This window comes from Plecotus auritus (genome assembly GCF_963455305.1).
Source record: "Plecotus auritus genome assembly, chromosome: 4".
NCBI lineage: Eukaryota > Metazoa > Chordata > Mammalia > Chiroptera > Vespertilionidae > Plecotus > Plecotus auritus.
This window is the reverse complement of record NC_137775.1, coordinates 132230900-132243207: the sequence shown is the minus strand read 5'-3', so window position 1 is coordinate 132243207 and position 12308 is coordinate 132230900. Positions and strand designations below refer to the sequence as shown.

The window sequence follows — 12308 nt, the reverse complement described above, 5'->3', positions numbered from 1 at the left end:
ACCATAAAACCAGGCATTTAGAGATGCTACTTACTGCCAGAGTCTAGCTGGCTCAGATTCCAGGTGGCCGCCCTTCCCCTTCACTATATCCCTGAGTCTGATGTATAGCCATGGTGAGGGGGTGGAGTGTCATAGGTGGGGCACCCGGAGGATAAAGAACAAGGCAAGAGAGCACAGCCACCCTCTTGAATTCTCTAAAGTCAGGACTCCCTGCATTGCCCAGACCACAGATTCAGTGGGACTCCTGGGGAGCTGGGACTTTGTCCTATACTTACAGAGCATTGGGCAGCATCGAATACAGACTCTAAGACAGAGTCCGAGAATTCACTCACCAACCCTCAGCCATTTCTTTCCTTTATTTTACGTTTTAGCTGTTTTAGAGCCATTTCTGTCACCTTTCCTATAGTGACTTTTTATGGCAATTGGCATTTACAACTTTGGGTAAAAGGATTCAGGTTTAAGCTATATTTTTGTTGTTGTTGTTAATCCTCACCCCGGGGCTTGGGATCAAACCTGCAACCCAAGTATGTGCCCCTGACTGGAAATCGAACCCGTGACCCTTTGGTCTGTGGGCCAACACTCTAACCACTGAGCCACCAGCCAGGGCAAAGATGTATTTTTAAAAACTTTATTTCTAAAAGGAATACATGTCCCCTGGCCAGTGTGGCTCAATGGATTGAGCATCATCACGTGCACCAAGAATTGTTGGTTTGATTCCTGGTTAGGGCATATGCCTGAGTTGCGGACTCAATCCCCAGTAGGGGGCGTATAGGAGGCAGCTGATCCATGTTTCTCTATCCTCGATGTTTCTATCTTCTTTCCCTCTCCTTTCCTCTCTCTAAAAAATCAATGATAAAAAAATTTTTTTAAAAAATATTCCATTAAAAAAATAAAATAATAATAAAGGAATACATGTTTCATTGTAGAACACTTAGAAAATACAGGGAAATATAAAGAGAAAGTTAACAGACTTGTATTTCCAGCATCCCAATGTTAACTGTTAACAACTGTTAACATGATAGACTGTTACTTCCTTGCTTTCTTTGTGCAAAATTCTATGTGTTTTTGGTAAAATTCAGTACTGAAGTTTTATATTTAGCATTAGATGGTCATTATGTCGCCCGGTCACTCATTCTGCTGTGGAAACTTCTTTATTATATGCACCTCATTTTAACAGTTATGTTTAAATGTATTCAAGGTCGTGGAATATCACTGGTTGTTTCCTTTTTTTAATGTTTTCAAATAGGTAATCCTTCAATGTGCATTTCTGGTTATTTTCTTAGCTAAAAGGAATGACCGAATTTAAAGCTCTTGAGATATACGGTCATTTTGGCTCAAAAAAGTTGTGGCAATTCCTGCTCTGACCAACAGAGTCTGCAGGCTTAGTTACCTTAGCAATGTGTGATGTGTTATCTTTGCTTCCCCACCTAAATATCACTGGTAAACACCATTAACATTTCCTGGGCTCATCTCAGACCCCTTCCCGCTCCGCCCCAGCGTGCAGAGTGGTTGAGCAGTAACTGTGCTTCGTGCTTCCTGTGTGGAGCTCTGAACACGGGAGCATCGCAAAGCAAGGGGCAGGGTTTGCAGGAACGTCACTCAAGTCACTGTTTCATTTCACAGCTACCCTGAAATGGTAACTGGATTTTTCTTCATCCTGATGACCGTGCTGTGGTTCACCCGGGAGCCTGGCTTTGTTCCTGGCTGGGATTCTTTCTTTGAAAAGTACGTGATACGGTCCCCTCCTTAAGAATGAATGACCCCTCACGTAAGCTCTTCAGGCAGTTTCCACTGCCCCCTCCCCCAACTCTCAGGGACAGAAGCAGACGTGAAGCCAGGAAGGTGCTTTGTCCCATTGAAAGTCCCTTTCAGGGCAGCTGCAGTGAGCAGTGAGAAGGAAGAAGGGATATGATCTGAGTCACTTATCCAGCTGTGTGAACTTGGCCTTGTTACACAAGCTCTTAGAACCTCAGCTGTCTCATAGGTTTTTATGAGAGTTAAAGGGAAAATGTCCATACAGTAAAATATTTTAGAGACAATGGCCAGGGAGTGGCTGAGGCCTGTGGAGGGAAAGGCAAACATAGGCTCCTGTCCCAGCCCTGAGGGCCAGGGCCACAGGCCTCAAACTCCCCCAACACAGGATCTTACTTGATAAAAAGACACACGTGGAAAGGTGACCCTTGCAGGAAAGAGGACCCATCCTCATCTAGTCTCCTTTATCCAAGCAACTGCTTATCTCTCTTGGGACTCGCCTCAACAGTGGGCGCATAAATTCTCACTAAGTCATCTACCCTCGCCAGGCCCTGAGCCTCCAGACACTAACCATTGCCATTAAATCCACTGCCGCATAGCCAGCACACTGGCAAGAAGGGTACTGTCCCTAGGACTGTCCTACAAAGAGGCTTTGGATTCAGAGAGGCTGTCCTGAGACTTGGTGCTGCCCGGGGGGCTCCTGACCTTCCCCTCCAGCTTGTCTGTCTCTTTGCCAGGAAAGGCTACCGCACTGATGCCACGGTCTCCATCTTCCTCGGCTTCCTGCTCTTTCTGATTCCAGCGAAGAAGCCTTGCTTTGGGAAAAAGAAGGATGGTGAGAGTTCCAGGGGAGACATTGGGGCTGGCTCTAATCAAATAATATCCAAGTCAGAATTTTCAGAAGGAGCCTGACCCAAGCCCTCTGATTCTGCCCAAATATAGCAGAGCAGCCTCCCAAACCATCCGATTCCTCAGTTCAGCCCCTTTCTCCACAAATCACACCCATCACGGTTCATCAGGCTCTACCTCCCTGTCTACCTGTGATCCAGGGGAGGACCGGGAGCCCTCGCTGAGGATGGAGCCCATCATCACATGGAAGGACTTCCAGAAGACCATGCCCTGGGAGATTGTCATCCTGGTGGGAGGAGGATATGCTCTGGCTTCTGGCAGCAAGGTAGCTCTTCAATTCTGTTCTTCTTGGGCTGGTATTTTTCCAGCTACTTTACCAGCTGAATCAATATGGTTCTGGGTGGGAAGATTCTAAGGAGCTGAGGGAGAGGTGAATGTTCACCCAAGTCACTGGGAAGGGACGCAGTATAGCCAGGAACTAATATCCTGTCCTCGCTGAGCTTCTAAGCTAGCGCTCCTGGAACCAGTGTTACGGATCAACTGGGCCATGGAGTCATGGCACGTGGCATTCACACCTCATTGATAGGCCCGTGCTGTCACAAGCAAAAGGTGTACTGGATTCTATAGCCATCACCTTCTGCGGATTTGACAGGGATGATAGATGTCTGTAAGGGCCCAGAGATGCCCCCAGTGACACCCCTCAGATTGTCCCTCAGTCTGTCCATATGCATATACTGAGCCCCTTTGGAGAATTGATGCTAAAGCTGATGTAAATACCCCAACTTCCTGATCAAGAGGACTTGGGATGAGATCTTTTAAAGGGGGCTGGTGAGAAAGAAATGAATTCCCTGAAGTGTTGGCCCTTCCTAAAATAGAAAACAACCCTAAGAATGAATCAGGCTAAGGGTCACATCTTTTCTCCTTCCAGCCTCTCTGTACACGTTAACCCATCCTAAACTTGGCTCATTTATGACAGCCCATTCACTGTGGGCCACTGCTTTCTGCATTGCATCGTCAATATGTCACAGTCCTACAAACAGAAGGAACCTTGGAGGACACTGAGCCCCATCTCCCACCCAATGTGAGGTTTCCTTCCATGACACCCCTGGCTTGAACACCTCTGGTGACAGGGCAAGTCCTTGAGCAGGGAACAAAGAGTTATTCTCTACTTTCAGCTCAGGTTTTCTGTATGTCTTCTGCTGATGGTTCTGCCTCTGCTCTCTTGAAACCTTCCCTAGGTAATAATTATTAAATTAATATTATCTGCTAATCCCCCTAGATCGTTTTTTTTCCAACTAAAACTCCTTAGTCCCTTTAACTATTTCCACAGAAGTACTGACCCCTTACCATGCTGGTTCTCTTTTTGGGACTCATTAGTTTGCACTTGGCCTTATTCAAACATGTTCCAGAGGTGGTGAGAATAACTCAGTTATATTACCCAAGCCCTATCTCTCACATCTGATCCAAGCACTATCCTGTATTTGTATGGAAGCTTTTACAAGGCTTCATTGGTTCTCATGTCAACATTTATATTGGAACTAGTAGTTCTGTGCATGAATCCGTGCGCCAGTAGCTCTCTGCGGGGCCTGGCCGCTCCGCACCCGCTGCCCAGAGGCTCTCTGCATCCCAGAGGCCCATCCGCGGCTGGGCATGGAATGCTTGCCTTGTTGCTGGGGTGACGACTAAGCCCTCCCTCCCCCCACCCCCCGCCCCGGCTGCCCTGAGGCTCCATGGCCGGGGTGGAACACTTGCCTCGTTGCCACGGTGATGAAGCAAGCATTCCGCTAGGCCGTTCACACTGCCTGCTCTCAGCAGCCGCCCCCCCACCCCCACCCAGGACTGGGGGACTCCAGCGGGCTGGGAGGACTGGGTGCCGCCATCTTGTGGCTATGGGCTCCGCCATCTTTGTGACTGAGTGACAGTTAATTTGCATACTACCCTTTTATTAGATGGGATTGCAGTAAACTAAAACTCTTCATTCTTTTAATTATTAGCTCTTATTAAGCCTTAAGTCCTCCAATCAACACTGTATATATGCTGTTGATATTTCTAATTCCAAGTTCAGATGTCATACTTATCTTCACAGAATTTCAGTTTTTAGTTTTGGCCGCTGAGCCTAGCCTGGCAAAATCTTTTTCTTTTTAACCAAAACTATGTGTGTATGACAGATAGTAGATATTTCTGTAAAACCCTGACTCTACTAGTTTAATAATATCATTCAGGCACAATATATGTGATTCCTACTGAGTATGAAATAATTTCAGTCTTGACATTAGTGAGGAAAATACAGTATAAAATATTTTCATACCAAGAATTTAAACAAGACTTCCTTTGTTGTGTGTTTTTCTAACTTTGCAGTCTGAATTGTGTTTATCTCAAATTATAGTGTAAAGTTCTGGGGAAAAATAACTGCCATTAAATTATTTCCCTTTACTTACAAGTGCTATTTGGATAACGTGAAAAGTAAAACTATTTCTTTATAAAAATGTACGATTTCCACTCAACTAACTGCTCTCCCTCCTATCTTTGCCCAGCAATCAGGGCTTAATGTGTTATAAGAGATAACAATTACAAAGCTCCTGTGGGCCTCAAGGCTCTGTACCAACATGAAATGATTAGTCCCCACATGTTGGATTTGCAATACTCAGTTGGTTGAGGGGAAAAATAAAGGAAAGTGCTCCAAGGTAAAAAAAAAAAAAAAAAGGCTACAACAGAGAGAATTCTGAAGGCTCTAGTCATCAGGTGTCTATGAGCTTGCCATGAGGTGGCCAGGGTGCTGTGGAGATCAAATGAGCTTTCGTTGAACTTGGAGAAGAGGAGGAAAAGTTGCCTGCTGACAATATAGTGAGGCTGTCTTTAACTGTAAAATGTGAATAGGACTCACAGCTTGGGGAATCATAGAATGTCTCACCTTGCTTTCTGCCCTACTCCTTTATTGCATTTGCAGTCTCCAGGGTAAATAGGAAAAATCAGAGCATAGCAACCACAGAAGGGAGAAGAGGGAGGGAGGGTGGGAGATTGCACATGGCAACCTGTGGTTCTTAGTACAAAAACTAGACAGTGCTCTTCATTTTGGGAGAGAAGGGGGAGAGGCCTCACCATTGCCAAACGAACAGCTTCCATCCCAAAGAATTATTCCAAATGGGAAAATGCATTTCCTGGAGTGGATATGTATAAATGTTGCTAGTGGAAAAGGTTCAGGAGTGGCAATATGCTTTCATGTCTGTGTCATCAAAAAGCACTGGCAGATCGTAGATCCCGATGTCAGCCTTGATGGGATTTGAACCCACTACAGGTTGTGCTGAATGCCTATGCTTTCAGGCCAGTGAGGAGGTGCCTTCCCCTCTAAATGGAGCGACTTGTAATCTCCTCTCCTTCATTACTCATGTAAAACATCTAATGCTCAGCTCTGCCCACTCACTCCCCCTCAAAATACAGGGAAGGTTACTATCTAAAGATATGCCTAGTTTTTTCCCTTCCTCAGGTGATAAGAAAAATCTTTCAAAAGTAGAAGGATTACACTTGAGTGAGAGTGTCAGAGGCGTGAGAGAGTAATGAGCTTGAAGTTGAGGAGCTGATTGCCCCAAAGATCTTCAACCCCTGCCAAGCCATCTGGCAAAGTCCTAAGGATTATGGCAATTAGGGTGGGTGGCTCTCCATTCCTGTGACAGCAACTACCAGGAAACCCTAAGACTAAATGTTGTACAATCATAAAAAATAAAAAAAAAAGATTTTCTGAGCTACAAAAATGTTCTAATCGTAAAAAGTAGGAATGCCGCCAGATCCAGTCTGCCTGAAAATAGGAAGTTAGGTGACTCCTGTGGTTCCTCCAGCCCCCACCATCCCTGACCTTCTGGAGTCGCAGAGTTCCACTGGGAATGTGCTTTTCCTCCTTCTAACTGCATCCCTTGGCCTGCAGAGCTCTGGCCTCTCCACATGGATTGGGCACCAGATGTTGTCCCTGAGCAGCCTCCCACCGTGGGCTGTCACCCTGCTGGCTTGCATCCTGGTGTCCATTGTCACAGAGTTTGTGAGCAACCCAGCCACCATCACCATCTTCCTGCCCATCCTGTGCAGCCTGGTGAGTGAGCAGGGCTCCCACTGTCTGAAGTGGTAGGCCTGGACCAGGGAGCAGCTTCCACGCTGTCCTCTTGCCTCTGGGCCTTTTCACAGCCTTCATCACTGGTGTTCAAACCACGGTTTGAAAAATTGTTTCAAATAGCAACTGTTAATAGATAAATTAATAAGCTGTAGCGGAGGTTCTAGAAACCCTTTCCCAAAAGACTAGGACTTGTTTAGGGGCAGCCCTGAATGGAAATGAGAATGAACAAAAGAACCTTACAACCCTAGGATTCCAATTTCCCACAATCATCAACCTTTCTCTCCTGAGAGAAGACCTAACTGCAGGTGCAGAGGAGTAACTACAGAAAATGGAGACAAAATGCTCCCAGAAGTACACTCAGTCGCAAGGACTAAGACCACAGCTCTACCATCACCTCCACCCAATTTTAGTGTCCGGAAGGTTCTGAGAATCAGGAGCCAGGCCAGCCTCATTCCACGACCTCAGAACACTTCGTTATTAATAGAACAGGGAGGGGAGCAGCTGCCAGGTCTTAGCCTGGCTAAGCAACCCCAAAGGTAATGCAGCAGACACAATCTGAAATGAAGGCTCCTCCCTGCCCCCAAGAAAACAAAGTCCTCCTGCTCTTCCTAACGCCAAACTCTGCTCATTGTTCAGATGCCTCCCTCCAACCCTGTCTTCCAGCATCCCATGAGTGTGAGCATGGACATATGTTTAGTTAAAACTTGGCAACACTGAGGGCTAGCCGACAGGTTCAAATCCATACCGAGCAAACTTAACTAGAGAAAAGGCCCCTTGGTTCTGTACCCTAAGGGTGAGGAATCTCTACTTCAATCAAAGCAGCTTATTCATGAGATGTGTGCTTGAAGAAATAATTTCTCAGCTAAAGAATAAAATTTAAAAACCACTTTCTTGGGCCAGCACCAAGACAGAAAACATCCCTCCTAGGAGTAATTCAGAGCCCATGTTTCCATGGTGAGTGTGTAGCATGAGCACGTTTGGCTTGGTCAGCACTGCATGCCATTGAGAGCAGTGATTTAACCAACCCTAGTACAAGGTGTCCAGCCAAATTTGGCCAGCACCAAGCCATCGTTTAAAGCATAGGAAATGCAAGTCAAATGACACTGCTAACGCTTCTGTGAATTCTCTCTTCCTCTAGTCTGAAACGCTGCACATTAATCCACTCTACACCCTGATCCCAGTCACCATGTGCATCTCCTTCGCAGTGATGCTGCCTGTGGGCAATCCCCCCAACGCCATTGTCTTCAGCTACGGGCACTGCCAGATCAAAGACATGGTGAGTCACGGGTGCCTCTTCCTGCCAGGCCCAGCTGCCAGGATGGGAATGACTGGCTCCACAGCCTTCTCCTAGTTTATTATTTTGCAGCAGTTGTCCTTGAACTGTTAACACTTAATCTAGTGTGATAGAAAGAATGGTAGTGGTAAAAAGGTTTGGAGTTGGTCCATAAGCACCAAGAAGAGCTCTAATGTGCTCTCCCTAACCCTTATCTGGGAGAAAGTGGGGATGTGGACAGAGAGAACTGGGACAGACACAGGACATGTCCCAGTTCTAGAAGGCGTGAGCTTGCAGTCTTGGCTTCAGTTTCTTCATTGGACCAGTGCGATAGTCATTCAAACAGCTGGTTTATTCCTAGGAGTGAAGTTTGGATAACTGTATGAACTGAAGGTAAAAGGTATTTTGAGAACAGGTTCCTTTTGTTGAACACTCCCCCAGGCAGGAAACTTCTGAAGCAACATCACCAAATGAAGCATCCACAGCTCATTTCTTAGTTTTTAGCTGGGCTTACAAAAGACAGCTGTGAGGGGACATCCTGCTGCTGATTTTAGTGTTGGGCATATCCACCTTCCACTCCTCAATCTGGATTCACTGCTGTGCTGCTCAATATTCAGGGCTGATGGGGGCTGGGACAGGATGAAAAAAACTAATATAGATGACTGGGGCCTGTCTGAAATTGGGTCCAGTCACCCTTGTTGAGAGTCTCAAAAATTAGAGTCCAAACTCATTCTAGCAGCCTATAAGTATCACATGGAGGAAAGAGTGAGCTTCAAGCTGGTGACAGATATATGTTCAAACTGCTCACCTGGGTCATCTGTGATACTTCAGGCAAGGGAGGCCATGGCCACCCCTCTCCGCATCTTACTGTACAACCCTCACTCTCATCCTGAGCTCTGCCCCAACTCTGTACCCCTGCACCGTCTGCTGTGTGCCCTCACCGTACACCACAGCCTGCTACCCTGGAATCAAATGATTAGAGACAGTACTTTTCAAAAATACCAGAAGACAAGAAGTGAGCCAGTCTTGGGTTCTATTCCCAGCTGGGGCACTGATTTGAAACTTCAATTTCCTTACTTGCTAAGTGAGGAGGTTCAGACTAGAATCAGCCGTGGGCAAACTACGGCCCGCGGAGCCGAAAGAGCGGAGGGTTCTCTTGCTCTCCCCTCCGCTCCTTTACTTTGAATTTATATTAGTTCATACAAACACTCCATCCATGCTTTTGTTCTGGCCCTCCGGTCCAGTTTAAGAACCCATTGTGGCCCTCGAGTCAAAAAGTTTGCCCACCCCTGGACTAGATGCTCTATGTGGCCCCCTTCAGCTCTAAAGGATCTTAATTTAGCTCCTTTAGGACATGCCCCCACTCACCTGCTAGGAAGCATGGGTAGTTCTCCACCCCAAAAGGCCTAGGGGGCCAGAATGACTAATTCATCCAGGGCTTGCCCCAGAAAGCAGAGAGGGGGCACATCCACTCATTTGCTTGGAACACTTTCCTAGCATTCATTTTTCCCTTGCAACTTTCCCAACTCAGTGGGCTTGTTGCGGCTACACCCTGTGTGCTTGGTTACACCCTGGTTGAGTGCCAGCTAGCCTTACTGTACACTTTTCCATCTGGCCCTGGCTGTGCCATCCATCATGCCTCACATCCCCCTCACCTGGGAGTGTCAAGGCCGTGGCAGAAATGAAGGGGTCAGTCATTGGAGTGACATTCCCTCAGAAGAAAGAAGCAAAGCTAGCACGTCTGTGTCACCTTCCCATGGAAGGACTGAGCAGAGGCAGCTGACCCGTTCCCCAGGGTAAACCCAAGGTATACAACTTCCATGAGCTGTCCCTTGAGAAAAATAAAAAAGGGGAACAGTGGCAAAGGCTCCATGGAACACAGCCCCTCCTAGAAGTCCCCCATACCAGTTGGCACTTGAAAAGCTCTGAGAAGTTCCTGCCTTGCAAAGACCTGGGTACTTCTGTTTAACATATTTCCCTATCATGTGGCGGCAGGACCTCTTTTTACTGTAACTCTTAATGTTCAAATCTCTGGTGCCGAGTACACACTTTCAGGCCTCCTCTTTGACAGTGAGAGTGCTACAAGTGGAGCAGATTCTAACAGGCCTCAGATTCTCCTAGTGGCCCCCCACTCTTATCCCCCTCTCCCCCACCCCTCACCCCCCACCCCCGCTTTCCTGTGCTTTTACAGTCCTGTGCCACCTACAGGCACTTATAAGGCAACACCAGAGCACCCAGGCGGTGCTGGAACAAAGCAGGGTCAAGCGAATGGGCTGTGATCGTGGCAGGGCAAGGCTTAGGCGGGGGCACAGATGGGGAACACTCAGGGTTCTGTGCCACTGCCTACTCAGAGTGATCAGGGTGTGCTGGTTTGTGTCCTACAGGTGAAAGCTGGCCTGGGGGTCAATGTCATTGGCCTGGTGATAGTGACAGTGGCTATCAACACATGGGGAATTAGCCTCTTCGACCTGGACACTTTTCCAGCCTGGGCTATGGCCAGTAACATCACTGATCGGACCTAACACAAGTGGGCACACAGCCCAACCAGAGGCGCTGCAGCACTTAGCAGAATCTGACCAACAAACAGGCCAAGCAAAATGCCAGGAGCACAGCACCCCCACCAGAAGAGTCTGCCATCTTCCATCTCAAGTGCGGTTCAGGTCGCCTTGCACAACCAGAGCCCGAGAAAACCTACCACTTTCTCATTTGTTTGTATCTAGTCTCTGCAATCGATCTTTGTGGAAGACAGGAAGAGGCGAAAGCCTGCCCCAGCTGCCCCTCAGAGGCTAAGCCCCACACACTGACGAGCCTCACAAGTTTGATGTTGTTCTTAATCCCTTTTTAGGAGTTGAAGGAGAAATCCAAATCTCCTGCCTATGCACAGCAAAACCAGTGGCATCTCTTTCGTAGGAAAATCTCACCTAGAATTTGAGACCTCACATCAGCTTCTTTCTCTTAAGAGTTTCTGTCCTAAGTTCTCCACAAAAAGGCAATTCTTAGTAAGCCCTCTTTGTGGCAGTCAGAACTCTTATCACTGCTCTGATTCCATTTTAAGCATCTCTCTTCAACGGCTTCTCTTTACTTTGGCACCAAATTCCTATAAAGTAACAGTGTTCCCCTTTCCATAAAGGCTGGTGCTGTTCTCTCTGTCAACGGAAAAGGAAGCAGAGAAAGAAGACACACTGCGATTAGCATCTCTCTTCACTCATCACGAGCCATCAGTACCACTGTGCTGGTTAAGTGTTGGGAAGGAGGAAAATTCTCATACCTATCTTATTAAGTATAATTACAAAACTATAATTACATCTACAGCACTATTAATGATATCTGACTGGCTTTCTTATGGATGTAATGAGTAGTTCATTCCTGAGAAGACAGGTCCAGAAAGGCCCAAACCCATTAGTCACTTTCTACAAGTAGATGAGCCCTTCGAGGGGAGAGATGTCATATGTCTCTGAAAATCCCAGCTACTTATACTACCTAGTAAACTGACACTGCTTAATAAATGTTTCCCTTGAGAAAAATCACTTTGAAGTCAAAGCCTCCTTCTTCCTCCTGAAAACCAAGCCATTTTCTCCAGGACAGATGTCCTTGCTATCTGATTGGATATAGCTCCCAAACTCTCCGTTTCCTGGCATTATGTATTTCTAATTTCTACCACCAGTTACTTGCTAAATACATCTTATGGGAAAGGCTCCCCCATAGATACTGTTTTAACTGACTTTAAGTTCCTATTATCAGCATGTGCCATTTTCCCACAATAATTTATCAATGAAGGCACTACCTTGGTTTATCAAGTATCTGTGAATTGTCAAATTTCTTTCATGCCATTCAACACTGTCACACTCTGACCACAGCATATGATGACCAGGTTTACCAGGAATATTACTGCTCTGCCCTGTCAATGAGGTTACACCAAATTATTTGGCTACTTAAAAAAGTGACTGACCTAATGAGCCCAAATAAAATACCAGTATAAGAGAACTACAGCTGGTTGGATAGAGCCAGCATTTCTATAGTTATTTTGTTTCAAATGTTCGGAAGAGTCGGTGTTACTCCTACTGTCAGGAGTACCATCAAATGGCTGACCCATTACAGAACTGAGTAAGACAAAGTGCAGACAATCGAGAAGACTCTGGGAGTATAAATAACTACAAAGAGAAAGAAAAGTTGACTTAGATTTACTGGCCACTGTTCAACTATTCAAGAACCTGACTCACTCCTACAGGGAAAGCTGTGAAACTCCCCACTGCAGTTGCTGCCAATTGCTCCGAGGAGCTCAGGCACTCAACTAGCCAGTTTAGACAGAGCGTTTATTTCAGTGTGGTCTAC

The 12308-nt window shown here is 46.5% G+C and overlaps 1 protein-coding gene across 4 annotated transcripts in view; it reads left to right on the top strand.

Moving 5' to 3' along the window:
* SLC13A4 (solute carrier family 13 member 4) overlaps positions 1 to 11503 on the top strand; it is a 40946-nt gene extending 29443 nt beyond the window's left edge. For 3 of the 4 annotated variants that reach the window (XM_080666637.1, XM_080666640.1, XM_080666639.1), the window contains 6 exons: positions 1624 to 1725; positions 2490 to 2587; positions 2802 to 2926; positions 6521 to 6682; positions 7842 to 7979; positions 11107 to 11503. In XM_080666637.1, coding sequence (XP_080522763.1) covers positions 1624 to 1725; positions 2490 to 2587; positions 2802 to 2926; positions 6521 to 6682; positions 7842 to 7979; positions 11107 to 11256 — 775 coding nt within the window. In that variant the 3' untranslated portion in view covers positions 11257 to 11503. Of the gene's footprint in view, positions 1 to 1623; positions 1726 to 2489; positions 2588 to 2801; positions 2927 to 6520; positions 6683 to 7841; positions 7980 to 10360 lie in introns of all 4 variants that reach the window. The other variant, XM_080666638.1, reaches the window with a different exon arrangement.
* The last annotated feature ends 805 nt before the right edge of the window (positions 11504 to 12308 follow it).